Raw genomic sequence first — 24412 nt, 5'->3', positions numbered from 1 at the left:
AAGGCTGCTGTGGGCAGTGCATGCTGGCTTGCAACTGCACACACCCCAAGGGAGGGGCATCATTTTCTTCATTCAAAGACACAACTGCTCACCAAGCCACGGGCTGCTGGCTGCGTGAACACCCAGAGACACCTTTCATTGTCTTTCAGTGCTCACCTTTCACTGCTATGCTCAGCTGTGCTTCCCGGCCTCCCTCGACACAGGCCACAACGCCTCCGTGAAGCCACAGAACATCAAAGACTTTAAGGCCAGAAGCCCTCTACTCAGCATCAAGGGGGCACTGGGCAGCCCTCCCACCCACCCACCCCTAAGATAAGCCCCTGCTGGGATCACCCTGAGTCCCTGGGCTGGAGAGTGTACCAGCTCCCTAGCTTCTGACCAACCTGCCCAGAGGGGACTTGGCTTTACCACTGTGCCCCTCCCCCACAAAGTCTGGATGCCCCCTCACCACACTCTGGGACCCCTGACACAGAACAGGAAGGGAGCTGGAGCCAGGGAGAGGGAATGTCTGGACTTTTGGACTTTCTGCCATCACTCCCGCATGGAACTTCCACCAGAACAGAACAGTGCAGAGGGATAGTCTGTGAGTGAATGAATGAAGACCACCATGGTGCTGAGCCCCTTTTCAAAGCCCTCCAGACACACAGAGCCTCTTCTCATTGAGTTAGAAGCCTATTCCCAGACTAAGAAAAAAAGACAAGATCTGTGCCCAGCCTGAGTCCCAGCAGGCCCCTACCCGGTACCTGTCGCAGTATAACCCAGCTCAGAGAGCACAGAAGGGGCCTATGAGAAGGGTCTCCTGCCCCTTGGCATCCCGCTCCCCCAAAGCCAAGGCTTCACTCTCTGCTAGCTCTGCCAACCAACCCTGTGTCCCTCCCCTGGCTGGCACTCAGGTGAAGGGAACACCTACAGCACACTTGGTTCTAAGAAGACCCTGTCCAAGCAGAGGTTCCCCTGAGCACTCAGCTCCCAGGGAGGAAACAGGATGCTTAGGAGCCTCTCACATACACTCACACACCGGGCTCCAGTGCCCACCAAGGCCAGGCTTCCCTTCCCTGCCTGTGCCAGCCCCACCTGAGCTGGTCCAGACAGGCGGGTGGGGCCTGCGGGCTGTCAGGCCACGTGTAGGGCTGGCGGGCCGGAGGGAGGGCGGGGTTGGCCGGCTGCTCTTAAGGCGGGGCTGGAGGTGAAGGGCGCCTCCCTTTACTCCTCACCTGGGCTCTGACCCGACCGCCTCACTTCGTCTGTCCCAGGAGCCAAGAGTGAAGGCAGGAGCGTCTTGCTCGCCCTGGACACCAGGTAGGCACCTTTGTTCTTCAAGGAGAAAAGAGGAGGAGGTTCAGCACCTTCAGCCAGCCCTCGTCCCCAGTTTTTCTCCTCTCTTGGAGCTCAGAGTGAAGGTGGAGACAGATAAGATGGTCCCGGGACCACAGACTCAAGTTCTGCACTTTGAGGGAACTGAATCTGTAGCCCTCAGTGTACAGATGAGAGAACCAGGGTCTGGGGAGGGGAAGGGGTTTGCCCGGGGTCCTGAAGACTTGGGAAGGGAATGGACCCAGAACCTGGCCTCCTGCCTGCCAGCCCAGAGCCCTCAGAGCCCCCCCGTGCTGGGTCATTCAGAGGCCATCAGGAATCCTGGTGTGGGAGGGAGAGGATGGGCAGAGCAGGGCTAGGGAAAGGCCTTCACTGGCCCCGCGGGCCCCTATCTGCTTCACCAGGTCTGGGTGGGGACCACGGGATGATCAGAAGGCTCTCTTTCAGCAGTGGGGTGGGGAGGGGATTGGGCTGGTGAGGTGAGGCACTCTGGAGGACACTTGTCCTCCCCTCTGCCATCCTCTCTCTCCACTGCCCTGGGCTTGTAGGAGGGAAAGAGTGAGTCAGGAGAAGAAGCTGGCAATGAAACTGACAAGGGGATTTGCCCAGGAATCAGGATCCCCCTGCCTCCAGAGCCCTTGGGAACAAAGAAGGAGATTTGAGTCCCATGGGTGGGCAGGACCTATAAATAAGACTGAGTTGGCTGGAGCCCTCCATACCCACTACAGCCCCCAACAGGCACACACGCAGTGCTGAGCCCAGGGGTCCTCCCCTCACCTTTCGAGCAGGAAGGAAAGAGCTAGAGAAGTGTGCTGGTGGGGACAGAAGAAAGAGTGTCCAGGAATAAAGGAGTGAGACCAACCCCTGCCCTGGGAGGTCTGGCGGTGCTTCAGGTAGAGTCAAAAGTGAGAAGACTTAAAGAAAATCCCAAGGGGCTGCCTAAACTTTGCTCAATCCCATACCTGTCCCACTGGGTTCTAGAATCCCAGAAGGACAGAGAGAGGTGAAATGGATCTTAAATCTATGAAACAGTGGCACGGAGTGTGGAACTAGGAGCCAAGATGACCTGGGTTCAAATCCCAGTTCCACTATGGGTGCTCTGGGTTGTATGACCTCAGGCAAGTCCCTTAACCTCTCCAGTCCCACTATAAGAGTAGCTTCTTCTAAGAACCATGGAGAAAACAAAATGAGTACATTTTAAGTGTCTGTTATGATTGCATTCCCATTATACAGATGGGACAACAGAGGCCCAGAGAGGAAAGGACACTTGACCAGGGTGGCATAAAAGCAGATTCCAAATCAGTAGGCAGACATCCTGGATCCTAGTCCTGGGGAAGGAACCAGGTACCCAGTGCATTCCCCAGAGACCATGACCCCAGGTCCTCTCTGAGGCACAGCCAAAAATCCTGCAGGGTGTGCAGAGATCCTGCCCCAACAAACCCAGAGCGCTTGGAGCCAAAGCTCCATGTCCTTGGCTGCCCCCAGAAAGGAGCTTGAAGGCCCGTTCCTTGTTCCCTTTCACTGCCATTTATAGACACGCTTCCCGAGCCTAAGATAATGCCTGCCCCCTCCAGGATCAGGCCAAGGAGAAGTCTGGCGGCAGGTCTAGCAGGAGCCGTGGGGTAGAAAAGGGTTCTGATTTTTCTCATTAACTTACTGTGTGACCTTGGGCAACTCACAGTCCCTCTCTGGACCTCAGGTGTTTCTCTGCATTTGAACTCCATGTGATATTAGGAGTTAAAGGTCTAAAGTCCAGGCCTGAGTTTGAAACCCAGCTCTACCACTTTTCTGGATGTGTGGCCGACACAGATTTCTTAACCTCTCTGAATCTCAGTATCTTCATCTGTAAAATGGACTGGTAATAGGGGTGCAGTGCTTCCTAAGGTTATGAGAGGATTAGAAGAGTTATCATAGGGAAAGTCAGTGCCTGACACGTGGTGAGTTCTCAGTAAATGGGAGCTATTATTATTTATTGTTATGAAGGCATTATATTCTATATAAGCCCTGATTTCTAAGTAGCATTTAGAAATGTCCGATAGCTTTCACAAGCAGTATCTCACTGGTTCCACACCACCTTCTGGGAGGATATATAACAGGAATTCTTATTCCCATCTCACAGATGAGGAAACTGAGGGTCAGAGTGACACCTTAAGGAACTGTTTGAACTGGGGTTCGAATTCAAATCTCCAGACTCCGAAGTCTGCATTCATTTCGTTTGCCCCAGACTGGTCTCAATGACTTTTCCAAGACTGAGGTCTAACTCTAAAGCAGAATGTAATAGAGGCATCTTGGAAAAAAAGAAAAGTGGAGTTGGGAAGTGCTGGGGCAGGGGGAAGGTGAGGCTCAGGGCAGGCAGTTGTAACACAACCAGCATGTCCCAGCTTCTTACAGTTTTCTTGGCAGCCTCTGTTTTGGAACCTCTTACCTCCTGTAAGAAACTGCTATCATGTAGCATTAAGGCTAGACAACAGGAAGAACTTCCCACAGTCAGGAAGCCTGGGACATCTCTTTCCCAGATGAGCCCCCAGGGAGTGAATATCATCTGATGATGTCACTCCTAAGCTCTAAACTATTCTGTGGCTCTCCATTGCCCTCAGGGTTGAGTCAGCACTACCAAACCCAGCCTGCAAGGCTCTGCAGGGTCTGCCCAGCCTGCTTCCCCAACCCCAACTTCCTCTCCATTCACCCTAGGTTCTCTCTGTTTCCCAGATGCTCAATAACGTCTTGTGATCACCTCGGTCCATCAGGCCTCTGCATACACCTGCCTCCTCACCCCATCTGGTGTGCCCAGCCAGCTCCTGTTTTTCATCCTTGTCTCCCTTTACATGTCCCTTCCTCCAGGAAGTCCTCCCTGGCCTCCCCCTCTCCCTGCCTCCCCCTCTCCCCTTCCCCGTGCCCACTGAGTCCCTTCTGATTCCCCTCCTCCCTGATGACACTGTTGTGATTGCTCACCTGCTTGCCTGTCTGTCTCACCAAATGACTCACGCTGAGTAGCAGCTCAATGCAGGGGCCCTGACATCACACAGCTGGGGTCCAATCCTACTCTGACACCCGTTGGCCTGACGACCTTGGGCAAGTTACTTACCTCTTTGTGTCTCAGTTCTCCCATTATAAAGTGGAACAATAATAGCATCTACTTCATAGGGTTGTTATGAGGATTTTAAAAGGTTTTATACACCAGAGCCTAGGTACATACAATTATTCGATGAATATTAGCTGTGCTGTGCTGTCACTTCAGTTGTGTCTGACTCTTTGCAACCCCATGAACTGTAGCCTGCCAGGCTCCTCTGTCCATGGGATTTCCCAGGCAAGAATACTGGAGTGGGTTGCCATGCCCTCCTCTGGGGGATCTTACCGACACAGGGATCTAACCTGAGTCTCTTACATCTCTGGCATTAGCACCTCCTGGGAATCCAAAATTTTAACTATTATTTATTTTAAAAGTAAGGCTGGAACACAGTAGGTAGCCATCAAACATCTATTGAGATTATTTTATTTATCCATCACTTGCATACTGCTTATTATGTACTAGGCAAGTTCTAAGTATATTATAAATGTTAACTCATTCTATAGATGAGGAAACCGAAGCACAGAGAAGTTAATTAACTTCCCCAATGTTGCACAGCTAGTAAGTGGTGGAGCCAGGATGCAAATCCCAGGCAGTCTGGTTCCAGCAGCCATGCTTTTTAATGAGTGAATAAATATGCCTTTGTTTAGGGGGAGGGGAGGCAGAGGTTTCATCTACAGAAATTACTCAGTTCCCACCCCCGGCTTCTTTCAGGTCCCAGGAGCTCCCGGTTGGCAAGTGACGACTGTGGGATGTGAGTCTGGCTGGAAGCCAGAGGTAAACCGCCAAGTCACTGCCCTCAACATGTCACAGGTGATGTCCAGCCCCATGCTTGCAGGAGGCCCCGCAGTCGGCTTGGCTCCCTGTGAGGAGCCCAGGAGGGTCCTGCACCCGGCCCCCGGCCCCAGCCTGCCGCCACAGTGTCCCTACTACACCACGGAAGGCTGGGGAGCGCAGGCCCTGATGGCCCCCATGCCCTGCAAGGGGCCCCCTGGCAGGCTCCAGCCAACCCCACAGGCTGGAGCCAATGCCAGCAGCCTCCTGCAGGCCCCAGGGGAGCAGGTCTCAGGGGCTCAGGAGGACCTTGACGCCTACATTGACTTCTCACTGGAGAGCCTCAACCAGATGATTCTGGAGTTGGACCCCACCTTCCAGCTGCTCCCTCCAGGGCCTGGTGGCCCCGAGGCCCAGCCCACCCAGAGCACTACCTTGAGGAAGAAGAAAGAAGAGCCTGAAGCCTTGGGTAAGGAACTGGGGCACAGTGCTGGGAAGAGGGCTTGGGGACCAGTCCTCATGAGGAAGGAATTTTCTATCAAATCAGAGGAACGGAGAACAATGTCCTGTTGGGGAGTGCTGTGCGGCTGTAAACAAGTTTCTTAACCTCTCTGTTTCCTCTGCTGTATACAAGGGATAAATATAAATAGTTCTCACTGTCCAATTCTATCTGGTTCTTGAGTTTGGAAAGTGATGGATACCTGTTTTATGTAATTTCTCAGAGAATTAAAATAAGCTAATGCAGGTAAGAATACTATACAATGCCATGCATAAATAAGAGCTTGATAAATGTGTGGTCCCTGAATCTTAATCTTCTGTAGTATCTCTCTTTAGGTTCTAACTTGGTCCCCTGAAATTTTTATAAGAATAGTATTTTCACCTCACCAGTAACAATAGATGTAAATAACTTCAAGTATAGACATAGTAAAATAATTAGAACATGATGAATTTTTGAGTATTTATTACTTTTGTTTTTAATACATCATTACATTGTAAATTTATATAGTTTACTCTTTAGTATTGCCTAAAGCATCAAACTATATTAACTTACAATGCTTATATCATTTAGCAACCAGCTGAAAAAAATCTTGAAAATTTAACAGTCAGCTTCTTTGAGCTAGTTCAAGCCAACTCCAAGATACCACCACCTCCACGATTGTCCAGAAATCTCTGCATCTGGCTTCAGTTTCCCAAAGAATTTCAAGTATTCATTGAGGATGAGGATCATGGAGCAGCAGCCCCATGAGACAGGCTGGAAGACTGAGGCCTCCAGGGGTTTAAACAATCAGTGTGGGCTAGGGGATACAGGGAGGATTAGAGATGGGATCCAGGAGAATTTCTGCTTATTGAGCATTTATCATTCTACCCAGGCACTTGTGTGTTGAGCAGTTAATAATTGAATCTTTGATAATAATAATTTAACCTTTGATAATAATAATTTGATCCCTTCAATCCACCTCCGTAAGATGAATATTTTATCCTCATTTTACAAATGAAAAGACTTGGTTGATGGACTTGAGTGAAAGGCCAGTGTAGCCTAATCACTGGAGTCAGGCAAACCTTAAACAAGCTGCTTACACTTCTTTGTATCTCAGATTCTTCTTCTATAAAACAGAGATGAGTTTTCACCTCAAAGGGTGTTGCACGGATTAAAAAGAATAACATTCGGTGGGTATTTATCACAAATTCTGGGACACTATAGGTCATGATCGGTGGTGGCTGTTTATAGTCAACATTGGAGTTGCATTTAGGACCAGCTCCAGGACAGTTTCAGACCCTGGGGTGGAGGTGAGCCCAGCACCCAGGTCCTCTGGCACCTGGGTTCCTGGGTTCTAGCTGGCCTTCTGCTCCTGCCCCCAGAGCATTGCCTGCCAGGCCTGTTAAATGAACCACCGCCATCCCTCAACAGTCTTTTGCTTCTTAAGGCCAGTCTTGGGCATGTCTCTGCAGGAAAGATAGCTTGGGCCTAATTATCACTGGCAGGAGCAAACCCAGGACTTTAATGCTCATGCCCCAAGGCAGGGCTTCCATGCACTCAAGGCCAACTGGGGTGAGAGCAGTCTCTGGATTGGGTGCACATGTATGGGGTTGGGGTGTTGACAACAGGGCCCTTCCTCCAAGGGACCGATGGGCAGTAGTCAGCCTTCTCAGATGCCCTAGGCACAACCTGCCCTTGTGAGGATGCGACCACCAGACTCTTGGCAGCAGGGGGCGCCAGAGGGCAGCAGTGGTCCCAGGGTCCTGATGAAGCCACCTAGCTTCCCTTGATGGAATTTCTAAAAATCCTCTCCTCTTATCTCTGCCTGGACACCAGTGATGCTTGGGAGCTCACTACCTCCTAGCATATCCAGAGGGTCAGCTCCCTGTTGGAAAGTTCTCTGCCATCACAAGAATAGCAAGAGCCTGCCTGTCACTGTGGTGATTGCACCTCCCTCCCAAAACTGTCCCCTGAGACCACCATTCCTGGTGACAAAGCTCTCACCGGCCCACAGCCTCTCAGTGAGTTTCACCCAGCCAAATGTATCCGGTGTTCAGGGCCCGACTGTCTGCAGTCTCACTCATCCTACTTTTGGCGTGTTGAGTGGAAGATGTTCTGTAATTATGATGCTAACAGACGTTCACGGCTTCTCTTTGTCCCAACTTGGCAGAATCAAAAGTTAAACACTGGCTATCCTATATCGATCCCTCCCTTAAAAATGTATGGAAGGATTTTTGTAAGCATGATCCCAGCGTCTACCCTGGGAAGGAAATAGTGGAAACCTCATTTACAGAGGAGAAGACTGAGGCTCAGGGAGGGGAAGTGATGGCCACAGTCACACAGCTAGTGAGTGGTAGGTCAGCTCAAAGCCCAGGCCTCTGGGCTCCAAAGTCCATATTCTAACTTTTCTCTCTTCCTCGGAGCAAGTTTTCTGCCCTCCAGGGCTTCACTGAGTTTACACAGCACCACCCACCCCACCCCCGCTGCCCACCCCCCTCCTCCAGCTTCTCTGCCTCTGCCTCTTTGCTGACCTTTCTTCAGATTAACCAGAGGTGGGCCAGGGGTGGCGTGGTAGCATGGAGCAGGCTTGTATCCACCACCCCCAGGGAACACAGCTTCTAGAAGCAAACACCATATCCCCGCCTCTGCCACCCCTCCCCATCTTTGGAACAGGCCCCCATTTTATTTTCCAGAATTTCTGCCAGGCAAGGCAGTTTGCCAATCCCGAGTGAAGGGTGTTTAATAACCGTCTGCCCGCCCCCCACCCACACAGGCCCCCCTCCACCCACCCGGCCTGGTGCCGGTGCCTGCATCCACCCAGCACTGCTCAGACTTGCCCCACGGGCCTGTAAACAGCAACTGCACGCAGGTGATGGGGCGGGGGCCCCATCACCCCAGCCACATCCACCTCGAGGCCAGGCTACAGCAGCGGGAGTGACTCACAGCTCCAGGACTCCTCCCTCCCTTCCTGCCCGAGTCTGCTTGCTCTTTCTCGTTCCCTCAGCTAGGCCTTTGGTCTGTCTTCATCAGGACGGGAGGCCCTCCCCAAAGCAGCTGAGCACCTACTTACAGGCAAGGCCTTGGCAAAGGGTCCTGAGGAGCCTGTCTCGGTGGAGGAGCTCCCTAAAGACAGAGCACGGGAGCAGGGATCAGCTTCCTCAACCCTTCCTGTGACACTATTCATGTATTTGTTTGGCTGCTCCTAGTTGCAGCACGCGGGACCTTCGATCTCCACTGCGGCATATGGGATCTTTAACTGTGGCCTGCGGGATCTAGGGCCCTGCATTGGGAGCATGGAGTCTTAGCTACTGGACCACCAGGGAAGTCCCTCCTCAACGTTTCAGAGCCTTGATTTCTCATCTGACATGGAATTAAGAATGTTTCCTACCTCAGTCAAGTTGTCATGAGGGTTAGATGAGCTAACACAGGCAATATGCCTGTGGCAATGCTGGCCCACAGTGCTCAGTAAATACCAGCCTTTGTTGTAAAAGGCGCAGTAAATCTGAGCTCTACCCTTCCATTTCTCCAAGCCTCAGTTTCCTGCACTGTAAAAGCAGTCCCTGCTGGCATAAGGGTGGTCTTGAGGTTTGAGAGGATTATGAGCATGAACACAGTGAAAGTGAAAGTGTTAGTCACTCAGCCGTGTCCGACTCTTCGTGAACCCATGGACTGTAGTCCACCAGGCTCCTCTGTCCATGGAATTCTCCAGGCAAGAATATTGGAGTGGGTACCCATTCCCTTCTCCAGGGGATCTTCCTGACCCAGGGATTGAACCCGGGTCTCCTTCATTGCAGGCAGATTCTTTACCATCTGAGCCACCAGGGAAGCCCATGAATACTATAAAGACCTTTTTTTTTTTTTTAAAAAAGTCATGCTTGCCAACCTTGCAGAAGAATCGACCCCATTCCAAAACTTCCCTTTCAGAGCCCACAATACATTGTACCAAATATTCTCTCGCCCTCAGCAGTGGAACTCCCACCTTAGCCAGAGTATTAGCCAACTGGCCAATACTGCCCCCCAAAAGCAGGCAGGCAGGAGACGCTCTTCAAAGCCCACCATGGACCAGGCTCCAGGCCCTGTTCATCAGTGTATCTCATCCTTACCGGAATCTTGGGAGGTTGGTTTTAGAGCCTCACTTTACAGATGAGGAAACTGAGGCTCAGAGCAATTAGGAAAATTACCTGATGATTCTCTGCGGGAAAGTGGCAAAGCCAAGACTTACACCTAGGTTTGTTTGTCGACAAAGCCAGGCCTGTTCCTCCATCCCCTGGGACAGCATGCACAGGTTGACCTGCCAGCCTCCCCCCTCCATCTGATGCAATCCTCCACCCCTACCCAGCCCAAGCAGGCTCAGACAGAGGCAGTAACCATGAGCAGGGCCAGAAGGTCCTAGCCTGGAGCGGGCTGGGGCAGGCAGGGACTTCAGAGGTGGTGAGGGGGGTTGGTGCATGCACCAGAGCCCAAGGGGTTGGGAGGCTGGCAGATGGGAGATGAGGGTACAGTTTCCCACTGACTCTGCCCTAGTTTTCATCCTGGGAAGCCAGAGGCAGGACTCACAACCCTCTAGAAGGGAGCAGCTCAATGACCCGCATCGTTCACCACCTTTCCCAGAACAGCACCGAAAACAGCTCCCCTCCCCCAAGTCAGGAGGAGAGGTCCCCATTCCCCCCTGGGGAGAACCAGAGGGCGCCCCACTCCAAGGAGGAACAAGAGTCTTAGGTGCCCCCCCTGGGGAATGAAAGAGCATCAGAGTGAGTCAGCAGCCTCGGGTGCTAAGAGTCTACAGCTCAGTAAGGCAGGCAAGCCCTGCCCCCAGGGAGTTCTCCACGCAAGTGAACCCTAACGCTGACTTGTCAAACTCCAAGGTGCACCCAGCTCCCCTGGGATTTTGCTAAAATGCAGATACTGATTCAGTAGGCCTAGGGTGGAGCTGGAGATTCTGCACAATCTCCCAGCTCCCTGGTGAAGGGGTGCTGCAGGGCTGGGGACCACAGCGATGAAGTCCAATGCACAATGGAAATACCTAGGGAGCTAAGCTAAAACCCTGAGGCCTGGGCCCACCCCTGGAGGGTCTGATCTAACTGGCACCATTGCAGGCACAGACATAGAAACCACTTTCACTGGCCTGAGTAAATAGAGGCATCTCAAGATGTGACCGGTGCAGTCCTTCCGGCTGGGGAGTGAAACACACATGAAGGAGAGGATCTCTCAGTTTTAAAGGGCTTACTATGTGCCCAACGCTGTGCTGTGCCACCTACATTCATCTCAGTTCATCCTTACTATAACACCAAGAGGCTGGGTATAGCCATCCAATTCTACAGGCCTGGAAACTGAGGCTCTAGGTGGTCAAGTCACTTGGTCTAGCTCTCAGAGAGCAAGGGGCAGAGCCAGATTTGAAACCCAGGTCTGTCTGACTCCAAAACCCGTGTTCATGTCACTGTCTCTCTCCACCCAAGGGCAGTTGTCACAGAGAGGGTGACATTGAAACTGGTCCCTGAAGGTGAAGCTGGAGGCTGATCCTGATTCCAACAAACATCTCCCTGGGCCTCAGTTTCCTCATCTGTATAAGAAAGGGTGGTGGTCCAGTGGTTAAGACTCCTCACTTCCACTGCAGGTTACATGGGTTTGATCCCTGGTTGGGGTGCAAAGATCCCATATGCCATGGGGCACAGCCAAAATTTTTAAATATATGCGTGCTAAGTCGCTTCAGTCGTGTCCCACTCTTTGTGACCCCATGGACTGTAGCCTGCCAGCCTTCTCTGTCTATTGGATTCCCCAGGCAAGAATACTGGAGTGGGTTGCTGTGCCCTCTTCCAGGGGATCTTCCCAACCCAGGGATCGAACCCACGTCTCTTAATGTCTCCTGCATTGGCAGGAGGGTTCTTTACCACGAGCACCATCTAGGAAGCTCCTTTAAATATATATATATGTGGGCTTACCTGGTACCTCAGACTATAAAGAATCTGCCTGCCAGGCGGGACCCCTGGGCACAGCAACCCACTCCAGTATTCTTGTCTGGAGAATCCTGGTGGACTGAGGCCCACTAGGCTCCTCTGGTGGGCTGCAGTCCATGGGGTCGCAGAGAGCCGGACACGACTGAGTGACTAAGCCCAGCGCAGCACTCTCTGAGAAAGAAGAGACCAGATGGCCTTGAGGACTCTTCCAGCATCCTTGTTCTGCGAGTCCAAGCTCCCTGGTTTCACCGATGCTCTGCTTCTCTCCCCAAAGATATAAAGTACATCGAGGTGACCTCCACCAGGACAAGGTGCCACGACGGCCCGCGGAGCTCCTGCAGCCCATCTGTCACCCCACCCTTCGGCTCCCCACACGCTGGCGGCCTTCTCCTTTCCAGAGACCTCCCCAGAGAGACCCGAAGCAGCAGCGAGAGCCTCATCTTCTCCGGGAGCCAGGGCAGGGGGCACCAGCACCCCGCTCCCTCCTCAGCAGCTCCCTCCTCTCACCCCCCAGCATCTCCCAGCATCTCCATTCCTGGCATGGGGAGTAAGACCTCAGGCCCCCATGGCTTGGGCTCCCCACTGGTGGCTTCCCCAAGCTTGGAGAAGGGGCTGGGGGGCCAGGGCCCACAGCTGGGCAGCAGGGTCTCCATGCTGTCAGGCAGCCCAGCGTCTGATGTCAGCTATGTGTTTGGAAGGTAGGTAACTCCCACTACAGCTTCTGATGTTGCCTTCATCACACACACACACACACACACACACACACACACACACACACACACACATCCTAAATCAGACACCCTGCTCTTTCTGAGCAAAATCTGGGACTGTACCAAAAATAAAAATGAAGGTTCTCTTTTATACCATTTGGCTCTCAAGCTTTCCTCAAGCATTTAGAGTATCATTCAATATAGGAAAATCTAGACTTCTATTTACCTCCTAGGAAAAGAACTACTGCATTAATGAGGCTCACCTGTATCCTGTCCAGCCCTCCTACAGCCCATCTGTAGGAAGATTTGTTTAAAAAAAAAAAACAAAACACAGACTATAAACAGAATCAAGGGTCTGGGAAAAGCTTCCTTCATCTTTGTTCCTGGCAGAACCTAGCAGGAAGGAAGCAAACCTGGTGGGGTATTATTTACAATCACCCTAGCCCAGTTCTCTGTAGGCTTCTGAGCAGAGCCACACACTCACCCATCTTGCCCTGGAAGACCAACCCACAGGACCTCTGTCCCCCATACCAACTCCAAAGCCACTGTGCCCAGACAGTCCCTGGCAAGGAGACTGGGATTCCACGGCCATGCATTGGCATGGGCCTCTGAGCCCAGAGAGAAGCCTGGCTGGCCGCAGAGCTGGCCTCTTTCTCTTCCTCCAGCTGGAGAATTCCCTCTCCATCAGTCACGGACAGAGTCCAGCCCAGGTCCAGCCTATGTGCCTGACTCTTGGGAATGCTTGGGGTGGGCAGGTAGGGAAGATGGCTGGTATGACAACTAGGTTGGATCACCTGGCTGGGAAGGCAGGGGCAACAGAGTCCAGCCTAAGACATGAGACTTGCAGGGGGAAGCCCAGGGCTACTTAAATTAACCACAGACCGTACATTGCAGGTACACTCCTGTATCCTTCAGCATCCCTTAGGGGTCAAATGGGCTCTGGGGATGGGGTTGGGGGGGGCACGGATGGGTGAAGTATGCAGTTTTCTGACCAAAGCCATGGGCACCTACATCACTACATTCTGGAGCCCAGCTCTGGCCCCAGACAATCCACTCCCACCTCCAAACACTCTGCCTTTCTGGCCCTCTCCCCCCTTGCAGCAGCCAGTCCCTCCTCCACTCCAGCATCTCCAGCCATCAGTCATCTTCTAGATCCTTGGAAAGCCCCACCAGCTCTTCCTCCAGCCTCCACAGCCTTGGTCCAGTGTCCCCGTATATGAGAGCCTGTGACCTCCAGGTCCCCAGCAACGCCACCCCAAGCATGGGCCAGCCCAGAGCAACCCGCTCCCCACCTCTGGCCAAGGAACATGCCAGCAGCTGCCCGCCATCTATCACTAACTCCATGGTGGACATACCCATCGTGCTGATCAATGGTTTCCCAGAGCCAGGATCTCCCCCATCCCAGAGGACCCCAGGACCCCAGGACTTTGTTCGCCCTGGGGCTACTTCCTCCAGCACGCCCTGTCCAGCCCCCAGGAGCCACAGCCAGACCCTCCCAGAAGCCCCTCCCACCACATCCCCGGAGGGTAAGTTGTAAACCAATCAATACCTCACGCTTTGTAAGGTTTGGCTAATGGAGAACAGGCAAATGTGTTTCCTCAAGAGCAGGTCAGTACATTGATTAAGTACCTACTGTCTCCCAAGCACTGTGCCACTTAGTAGGGACACAGTCTAGAAGGAGAGGGGAAAAACCCAAAGGGTTACTGCAGAGTAGGATAAACACAGAAGTAAAGAGATGTTCTGAGTCTTGTGAGGCTACAGAGGAAGAAGTGAGCCTTTTTACCTGGAGAAGTGGGGAGGCCAAAAAGTGGATCAAAAGTTCATGGCCAGAGCAGGAGAGGAAGGGCTGCCCCAGCAGAGGGAACAGCCGGGCCAGAGGTATGAAGGTGTGGAAGCACATGGCATGTTTAGGAAATGACTGGGATGTTGGGTGCAGGGTGAGGTCATTGGGAGTAACTTGGGGCCAGATTGGGAAAGACCATGAACACCAAGCTGAAGAGTAAACTTTAACCTTTAGGGACCAGGAGACCCTCAGAGACTCTCAAACCAGAGAGTGATGGACTCAGAGGCGCATGCTCCATCCATCACTCTGGCAGCTGCACGGCAGATGAATTGCAGGGCCTGGCCTGGCAGGGAGAGCAGTTTTTATTTGGTTCTGTTTGGATTTTCATCACGAAGTGGTCCAGGGCGAGGCAGAGGGTGGAGGAGAATGGACAGAGCCAGGAGACCCTCAGGATATGGAAGCAGCAGGCTGGGTGATTAACCCAGGAGAGGGAGAGGGCGAGTCAGTCCTAACTCTGACGTTGGTGGGTGACGAACACAGACAGGGGAAGGCCAGGGTAACGGAGACAATGCATTCCAATTCAGACAGCTAAAAACCACAAAACAGCAACCACCCTCCTCCCTGCAGTCAGCAACTACAGGCATCCAAAAAGAACAAAGCCAGCCAGAGCCCAAAGCAGTAAACACAGGCTAACCCTTAGCACCCTGGGGTACCTTTCTCCCAGGAGCAGAGCCCCCCACTGAGCCCCAAGGACAGGAGGCTGCTTGCCTGTGGCTCAGTCATCTCCCTCCCGGGCTCTCAGCGTGGCTACAGACATCAAGGTACTCCTGGGGGGTGTGAAATGCTCACTCTAGCCTGCTGCTTGCTCCCACCCACGAAGTCATGTCAATGAGAACAAGAGAAAATGAGGTGACAAGTATGCTTTGAACATTTTCCTAGGACAAATCGTTTGCAGATATCAGTACATTTTTTATAATCAGTTATTCTCAACTGGCAGTAATACACCTTTTCAAGATGCCGAAACCGAGAACCACTGCTCTCTGCCTTTGTTGTTGTTCATCACTGTGTTGAGTCCAACTCTTTGCGACCCCATGAACTGCAGCCAGGCTTCCTTGTCCTTCATTGTCTCCCGCAGTTTGCTCAAACTCATGTCCATTGAGTCGGTGATGCCATCCAACCATTAGGGTCCCAGGGAAATGGGGGGCACTTTCACATCTCAAAGAGCACATTTATTTGGCCTGGTGATATCACCATCCGGAATTGGTGATGCCCAGATAATCACTCACTATCCCTGGGATCTTAGCAAATTCCGCAAAATATTCTCAAGACAACATTCAGTTTCATTTCCGAGCTGTTGGAGCATTAAAGACCCTCACGGGACTTCTGGTTCACTCAGTTCCCTCTGGGTTTCAAGAGGGAAAGAGACGTCCCAGATCAGAGTCCAACTCCATCTCCTGACTCCTGGATGCTCTTCTGCCCAGATCTGCTGTCTTCCTTTCCTTTCTCCTTTTCTTTCATTTTCTTTTGCAAACTGAACATCCATCCCCCCACCAAGAAACTCACAGGATTATTAAAGGGGAAGAAAACATGAAATCAAGCAAATGATGCATCTCAGAATATTTTATTTATCCCGTTTCTGTCTCTACTGAATAGTATTCAATTTAAGAAACTGTTTCTCATTGAATTGAGTTTTTAATCTATTTGTTTGTGATCCATTACCAAGGATACAAGGGTAGACTCCTAGATGGCACCAAGCTCTGGGATTCTTCTGACAGATTTTGCCCCTTTAGGGAGCTAGAGATACAGTGGAGTAGGGATAGGGGAAGATGGGTTGAATGGGACCACTGGGCAGAGAAAGGGGAAGGTCTCTCAGTTCCCCTCTATCCGGCCTACAGGGTTCCCCTCCCCTGTCTGTCTCCAGGTCCTGCCAGGGACATGCAGCCCACCATGAAGTTTGTGATGGACACATCTAAATACTGGTTTAAGCCAAGCATCTCCCGAGAACAAGGTAAAATGAAGCCCTGATTCAGGGACTGAGTGACCCAGGAATCAAGTCTGGGTCCCATCACCCTGCACTGGGTAGATGGGGCTCTGGGTTCATGTAGAGGAGGGAATGGAATGGCAAATGGCGGGTCCAGGGAAGGGGGTGTCCTGCGAACCCCATGACCCAAGGAAATAATGACTGTAGCAGAAACGGTGCAGGTTAGACAACTGAAAGGACTTCCTGGGGACCAAAGGCGATTCTGTACCATCTGCTCTATGAGGACCCAATGGGGCTGAGGCAGGGAGGGTGTCCCGGTGGGATGGTGACTGATTCTGACCCAAGGATTGTTCCAGCCATCGAGCTGCTGAGGAAGGAGGAGCCGGGGGCTTTCATCGTGCGGGACAGTTCTTCATACCGGGGCTCCTTCGGCCTTGCCCTGAAGGTGCAGGAGGCCCCCACACCTGCCCAGAGCCGACCAGGTAGGCTGGGTCGTCTGTGTATTTGATCAAGTCTTCTTAGAGGCACCTGGGTTGGGTGGGTTCCAGTCCCAGCTCTGCCGCTCACTTGCAGGGAGACCTTGGGCCTCCCATCCTGGGAGGATGAATCTTGGTCTCCCAGCATTGAGGGTCCCCAAGTCCCCAGACTCCTTGCTCTGCCCTCTGGTGGGAAGAAGAGGAGTGTCCCAGCCCCCCTCCAGCCTGCTCTCTTCTGGTATCCACCTCTGTCCAGTCCGGCTTTCTCACAAAAGATTGTAATATAGTAATAACGTGTGAAAATGAGACCTTTTTGGTTTGGTCTGTTTTTCTCAAATAAGAAGTAACTAGTAACATTTTACATCAAGTTTATAAAGTTTGATTTTTTCCCCCCATGAATTCAATTTATTTTTATAAGTAAATACTGGGTTTTATGAGCTTTCCCAGTGACTCAGTGGTAAAGTCACCTGCAATGCAGGAGACGTGGAGACCTGTGTTCGATCCCTGGGTTGGGAAGATCCCCTGGAACAGGAAATGGCAACCCACTCCCAGTATTCGTGCCTGAAAAATTCCATGGACAGAGGAGCCTAGGGGGCTACAGTCCATGGGGTCCCAAAGAGCTAGAAACAACTGAGTGACTGAATGACAATAACGTGTGTGCTAGCTTAGGCCCTGTGGTCTTGCACACAACACGTGTGGACAGAGCATCCACCCTACCCAGACACTGTGCAAGGCACCAGTGAAACCTCATGGAGGACAGAGATAGGAACAGACCATTGCATTACAGGGTTCCTGGAAGGGCTGCATTACAGCCCTTCATCGAAGGCCCAGGATTGTAGCTCTTACACAAGGAATGGATAAGGGAACTGACAACTCCCAGAGGGAGTTAATGACCGCTGACCCAGCAAGTAATAGCACAAGAGGATAAAAACCCCAAGTCCACATTCTCTACACCACACCTCTCTGTTCAAATAAGAAAGTGACCTCTGGGCAGCGTTAGTTATCAAGGAAGCCCTGCCAAGGAGTCCAAAGAAAGCAGGAAGCTGTGGGCTGGCAGAGAAGAGGCCAGGGGCGTGGTCCCCCCCTCCCAAGGCCAGCCTGGCGCCAGCAGGAACCATCTGATGGAGAATAATAGCACCTGGGAGGGAGCAGGTAGGGGGAGCGGGAAACCCAGCCCAAGAGTTATTGAAACCAAGAGCAAGGTCTCCTGAAAAAAGAATTGCACGTGTGCATACTAAGTCACTCGGTTGTGTCTTACTGGACACAGAACGCTTTGAGCAAAGATGTCGGCACCTCCTTCATGTGAGGCCTCGAGGATAGGACACCTACCTGCAGTCCCACCCAGAGGCAGGGGGATGGACAAGTTAACCTCTGGATGGACTGGAAGAGGCGGGTCAGGAAACAGGTTGCACTTCCATCCACATGCTTTCTCTGACCAGGCGAGGACAGCAGTGACCTCATTCGCCACTTCCTCATCGAGTCTTCCGCCAAAGGGGTGCATCTCAAAGGAGCAGACGAGGAACCCTACTTCGGTGAGCTGAGCCTCTCCAGCCCTCAGGCCCCTTCCAGGCAGGGTAGGTGGCCTGGGGAAGGCTCCTGATGCAGGGCTTCTGTTTCCTCACAGGGAGCCTCTCTGCCTTCGTGTGCCAGCACTCCATCATGGCCCTGGCCCTGCCCTGCAAACTCATCATCCCGCAGAAAGGTGGGCTGGGGCTCCACGCCTGTTCGTTCTCAGGGGTCACCTCTCACCTTACTTAGGGATCATGTTAGTGTCCCAGTGAAAAGTGCATGCTCTGGAGTCCATCCACATCTCTCTCTACCTCCTAGCTGTGAGCATCTGAGAAGGTCAACCTCACTAAGCCTCTGTTTCCTCCTCTATGAAATGGGCACAGTTAGCATCATACCTGCTTCTAGGCTGGGTGGGGGGTGAAATGAAAAAGCTCAGGCAAGACTTTTGGCACAACGCCTGGTGCTGAGTTGATGTTTGAGAAATAGCAGCTCTGTTTCGGAGAGGAGAAAAGAAGCATAAATCTGCCCATTTGGCCAGGTTTGGTTTTTACTTCCAGGTCCAAAATTTACTGGGCCTCCCCTCCTCCATTCACACCTCACTCCAACCCTGTGAAGTAGTCATTGCTGTTGCCGTCCCCATTTCACAGATAAGAAAAGAAAGGGTCGAATCTGAACCCAAGTCTCCCTTGCTGTCTTGTTCCAAAGTGTTCAGGGAGCTGACAGAGCACAAAGGTACAGACAGCTGTTTCATGAAACTCAAGGAAGAGAATTATGAGAACCAAGAAATGATCAATGTGTGAAATTCAGGAAGAACCAAAGAAAGAAAAGGAAGATTCGAGGCATTAAGTAACTTCCCCGAGGGCACAGAGTCAAACCTCCAGTCCAAGTCAGGGAGCCCTCTCCAGAGCTTACAGCCCAGCACACCAGGTGCACCCACATCTCAGGGTGTGCAGGAGAGCTGTAGGGGGGCTCAGGGGGAGGAGTCAAGGCCGAGGGAGCCCCAGGTGTGGTGATGGCGAGAGCCTCCCTGCTTTCTGCAAAAAAAAAAAAAAAAAAAAAAACAAGCAGGAGGTCAGGGGCCTCTGAGGCCAGGTTGCTACTACAGTCCAGGGGCCAGAGGTGGGAGGGGGAAGGAGGGATCAAAAAATCTGCCAGCTAGGCTTTAGGGGAGCCCAGGGCAGCTCCGATTGCCTAATTACAGGAATCACACCTGGTTTCTCAGCCAAGTCACTTCCTGAAGGTGGGGGCGGAGGTGGGACCTGTTCGAAGGGCTGAATGAGGCCTGTTCCAAGGACGGGGGTCCACTGACTGCACCACGCCCCTGGGGGCCTGTTCCTTTGCTTTGGCTCAGAATTGGGAGGTGGAGACGGGGCCTCAGACCCCTCTGCAGATGGCCAGGCCTCCTGTCTGAAGAAATCTGCGGGTGAGTGGGGGGCAGGGTGGGGGGAAGGCTTGGCTGTGTCCCGCCCCAGGGCACCTCCCAGCCCTGTGCAGGCACACGCAGGTCCACACGTGTTTCCCATTGCAGCTTTATTTCTCCATCTTTAACAAGGTGCCACATTCTTCCCTCTGCCTGTAAACCAGGAGATGAGAGGCTCAGGGCAGCAGGCCAGGAGGAAGAGGGGCAGGAGAGGAGGGCGGGTGTGGTGAGGCTTAGAGCCCATCCCGCATACGGGGTGCACACATGGATGAGCTAGGTTCTCTCTGGGTCTGAAGGGCCTGGTCCTGGAGAGGGCATCCTCCGTGGAGTGTCAGGTGTGAGTCCTGGGGGCAGTTTATTATGGGAAGGGTCACTTTTCATCACATCCAAGGGCCAGGCATGGGTCAGCACTTGGGTGAGTGACAGCTCCTATTCCGTGTCCTGAGCACAAAGGCCCCCTCCCCATTCCTGTCTACTCTCTCTTCTCTCAGCAAGGAGCCAGGGCTCTGGGGTTGTGGGTGAGGGGTAGAGGTGGGGGAAGCACCAGCCATGGGGCAGAAGGACACCCCTACACACAGGGCAACATCCCCTCCTTGCCCCCTGCTGGAGGGCCAGAGACCAGAGTGATGCAAACAACAGATGACCCCAAAGTCCTCTGGGGTCAGCCCCAAATTTCAGTCACTCACACAGTCCCTACCTACCCGCCTGATGGCTCAAAGAGGAAGCCTGCTAGATTCCCCATACAGGATGGCACCCTTATTCCCCAGCTCTGGGCAGAGGGACAGCAGGACCTGGGTGACCTCCACTCACCCAGTGGATTCTGGCAGGGCCCCAACGCAGTATCTGCACCCGCCCCCCAGGTTGCCATGCCCTGTATCTGAGCTCTGTGAGCGTGGAGACCCTGAGCGGAGCCCTGGCCGTGGAAAAGGCCATCTCGGCCACCTTGGAGAGGGATGTCCTCCCCACGCCCACCGTGGTCCACTTCAAAGTCACCGAGCAGGGCATCACCCTGACCGACGTCCAGAGGAAGTAAGGGACTTCCCTCGTCCAGGGGCTGCAGGGCTGGGCAGGGTGAGCTGGAGGGGATGGCTGAGGTGGCTCTAGAGTGGTGGTGGAACTGGAATTCAGGCTCCTGGACCCAGTGAGGCCAGTGATGTGCTGAGTGGCTCCAAACAAGTTCTCTGCCTTCTCTGGGCCTCAGTGCAATGACTTCCTGCCGCTTCATCATGACTGATGGATTTGGAATTAACAGCAGTCGTTGGGCACTGATTAAATCTGTATCCACTGATGGAACATCTCCTGTAGGCCAGACTCTGGCTGACCAATGAGATCACTCCTTCCCAGGCTCAGGGATTCAGTCCAGCAAGATCCTGGCCCTGGGCTGGAGGAATAAGAGATGGCCAGCCGTAATTGCGTGCTTAGTTGCTTCAGTTATGTCTGACTCTTTGTGATCCCGTGGACTGTAGCCCACCAGGCTCTTCTGTCTGTGGGATTCTCCAGACAAGAATACTGGAGTGGGTTTCCATGCCCTCCTCTAGCAATTTCTACCCTCAAATCATTAAATGACACAGTGGGTGATTGGGTGGGTTGGTAGAAAACCCCAACACATAAGACACAAGACAGATATCTGACCTTCATGAAAGGAGAGAGATACAAACACGTGCCCAGGTCCAGCAGTGAAAAGGTCACAGCAGGCTGTCAGGGGTCATGGAACTAGGAGGCTCAAGTTGGAGATGATGGAGGTGAGGCAGGATGCTGGGGCGGGCTCTCACCAGCTCCCCTTCTCTCCCCGCCTCCTCCCAGGGTGTTCTTCCGGCGCCATTACCCCCTCGCCACCCTCCGATTCTGTGGCATGGATCCCGAGCAGCGGAAGTAAGTTCAAGTCTGGGCCAGACTGAAAAGGCCAGCCAGGGGCCTTTTGACTGCCCCCTGACTCTGGGATCAGGGTCCCAGACAGAGCCTCTGAACCCCAAGGGGTGAGGAGCAACAGAATGAGGGGAGGGGAGCACGATGGGGATAGAGGAAACACAGCTGGCCATTATTAGCTCCTCCCACCCCGCGGTGCTCAGCTGGAGTTCTGTGAAATGGAGCAGAGAATCGGTACCCAGAACTGTCTTTGTTCCTCTCCCACAGGTGGCAGAAATACTGCAAGCCCTCTCGGTAAGGCCTTCCTATCCACTCAATCAGTCACCATGAGAGGTCTCCCTGGGGCAGGGCCCGGACCCAACACGGGGAGGGAGTCAGGGAAGGAGGGAGGCCCCAGGCTGACCTTAAGAGCCCATGGGTTTGCTGATGGACAGCACAGGCCCCGGCCCTCTGGGAGCCACCTGTCTGAATGGGGCGGACATGAGCCTGGGAGCTCCGTCTTCTCAGGGAGGCACAGGTTTTAGTCTGGAGGGACCCTCCAGTCTGCTGGGGAATACACAGGTCCTGTCCTCAGGGGCCCCCATTCCAAAGAAGAGAAACCCAGATCCTAGACTTAGGGATCTCCCAGTCTGACGGAGGAGGCACGTCCTCCCCCTAGGAGAGCTCCCATCATGACGAGGTGCTGGGCCGGGGAAGGGCAGGAAGGAGGTGCTGGGCTGGGGAAGGGTTGGGGAAGGGCTGAGTTCCCCAGCTCCCAGTCTTGTGCCCCCCTGGGCTCTCCTCACCAAGGCTCTCCTCTCCCATCAGGATCTTTGGGTTTGTGGCCAAGAGCCAGACCGAGTCCCAGGAAAATGTGTGCCACCTCTTCGCGGAGTATGACACGCTCCAGCCGGCCTCGCAGGTCATCAGTCTGGTGGGTGCTCTGCTACAGGACCCAGAAAGGATGTAGGGGAGGGAGCTTCCTGTGTGCCTTCCCAGACATCCCAAGGGGCTTGCCCAGGATCCCCCCCTCTTCCCTGAGCAAGAAGCCTCTCACTACACTGATGGACCAGTACCAGGTTGAAACCCTTGAACTCACTATGACCTTCAGCAGCAACCTTCATCCAGACCCCCTTCCCTCCCGGGGTTCAGTCTCTTCAGCCTTAAAGGAGCAGGACTTCCCTGGTGGTCCAGTGGTTAAGAATCTGCCTGCCAATGCAGGGGACAGGGGTTCGACCCCTAGTCGGGGAAGATTTCACATGCCATGGAGAAACTAAACCCAAGCTCCACACCTACTGAGCCCACGCTTTAGAGCCTGTGCTCTGCAACAAGAGAGGCCACCACAGTGAGCAGCCCACACGCTGCAACTAGAGAGTAACCCCTGCCTCGCCACAACTAGAGAAAGCCTGTACACAGCAGTGAAGACCCAGTGCAGCCAAAGGTAAACAAATAAATAAATGTTTTAAAAGGATACTTTAAAAAAACAAAAGGAGGCAACAGACACGATCAGCTGTTCGTCTGGGACATCTGTGGGTATCTTAATAAGCTCCCTGTGATTCTGAAGCAGACCCACATCTGAGACCCCCCCGTGAAAATAACCTCTGAAGACTCCTGACTCTGTCAGTCTGGACACTACCAACACAGCAGCTTGAGCTAGAGACCTGTGACCCTCGTTTCATGGCAAACAGCAGGTGCTGGGTAGGGACCCAGGGGCCATGGCCAGAGGCCGGCCTGAAAGCAGGTGGTTGGCAAGGATTGAGGACCAAAGGGGGTCTCCCCGATGGTTCAACAGTAAATAATCCGCCTACAGTGCAGGAGATGCAGGAGACGCAGGTTCGATTCCTGGGTCAGGAAGACCCCCTGAAGGAAGGCATGGCAACCCACTTCAGTATCCTTGACTGGAGCATCCCACGGACAGAGGAGCCGGGTGGGCTACAGTCCGTAGGGTCACAAAGAATCGGACATGACTGAAGCAACTTAGTATGCACGCACAAGGACCAAAGGAGGGATGGACTGACTCTCTTTCCCTCCTCATCTGTTCCTTTCCCCATTTCCTTGACAGCTTCTTGAGCTGCTATTCCCAGGACAGAGCTAGATCCGCCTGTCCTGGATTCTACAGGCCAACGTGGCCATGGTTGTTCAGCAGGTAAGCACGTGGGCACTTGCCCTCGTGGTCAAAAAAGATGATCCAGCTGTCCTTAAGATCTTGATGTCTAGTCCCCTCCATTGAAAATGAGCATCAGTTCCATCTCTTCTTTCAATTTCTCATAAGCAAGTGTGTCTCAGCTGCCCTAGTGTTACTTGTGTCACCCAGACCCGGAGGTGGGGACAGTGAGAGCCCCTGCTCACTAGAATGGACACAAGGGCCAGCTCTCTGGTTCTGCCTCAGCCCCAGCCTTGCTAGTCCTACACACACATACACACACACGTGCGCGCGCGCGCGCGCTGCCCTGCGCAGTGCTGGGGCGGCAACTGGCCTTATAGCCACATGAGGGCAGCAGAGAGTCAAGAATGCAAACAGGCAGCTACCCCCAAGAGGCTTGGAGAAGTGGGCGGTCTTTCCCGCCCCACCTCCACCAAGACCCCCAGAAGCTGGAACTGTTTGTCTAGCAGACCTGGGGACCTAAGGAAACCACACTATGAGAATGCAGTAGGAGGCTCAAGGAAGAAGCCCACTTTTGCTCTATGAAAGACCAGTGCCTGCCCCCGCCCAGCTGGGGGCCTTGCCAGAGAATCATTATCTTTGGCCAAAGTTGGGCCTGAAGGGTTATTATTTCAACCCAGGAAACCAAACCAGACTGAAGCGGTCCTGGGCTGGCGGGACTGGCTGAGCCTAGCCCACCCAGCCTGTGGTCAGGCACTGCCCCACCCCGGAGACTACAAAATCTGGACAAGGTTCTCAAGGTCACAGTGCCCAAGTTCTCAAGGTCACAGAGAGCCCCCCGCCCCCATATATCTGTGGATGCCTTGTTGCTCCCCTCATGGAGAATAAAGTGTCTGTCTTTGCACAAGAATTGTTCCTGAGACATTCAGGGCTGTCCGCTCAGAGATGGAAACCTGAACAAAAAGGGGACCTGGCTGGGCCGGTGGCAGCTGATCTG

At 53.2% G+C, this 24412-nt stretch overlaps 1 protein-coding gene across 1 annotated transcript; it reads left to right on the top strand.

The window, feature by feature from the left end:
- The first annotated feature begins 1168 nt into the window (after positions 1 to 1168).
- On the top strand, positions 1169 to 24333 carry TNS4 (tensin 4). Its single transcript, XM_061143969.1, has 13 exons — positions 1169 to 1299; positions 5096 to 5624; positions 11862 to 12285; positions 13399 to 13823; positions 16002 to 16088; positions 16418 to 16543; positions 17977 to 18069; positions 18162 to 18239; positions 19398 to 19469; positions 20327 to 20495; positions 21270 to 21338; positions 21600 to 21626; positions 22140 to 24333. The coding sequence occupies exons 2-13, from the start codon at positions 5186 to 5188 to the stop codon at positions 22279 to 22281; spliced, it is 2151 nt and encodes a 716-aa protein (XP_060999952.1). The 5' UTR covers positions 1169 to 1299; positions 5096 to 5185; the 3' UTR covers positions 22282 to 24333.
- Positions 24334 to 24412: the final 79 nt, after the last annotated feature.

This window comes from Dama dama, chromosome 5, assembly GCF_033118175.1.
Source record: "Dama dama isolate Ldn47 chromosome 5, ASM3311817v1, whole genome shotgun sequence".
Taxonomy (NCBI): domain Eukaryota; kingdom Metazoa; phylum Chordata; class Mammalia; order Artiodactyla; family Cervidae; genus Dama; species Dama dama.
Note: the sequence above shows the minus strand (reverse complement) of the source record. Positions and strands in the feature narration are given on the sequence as shown.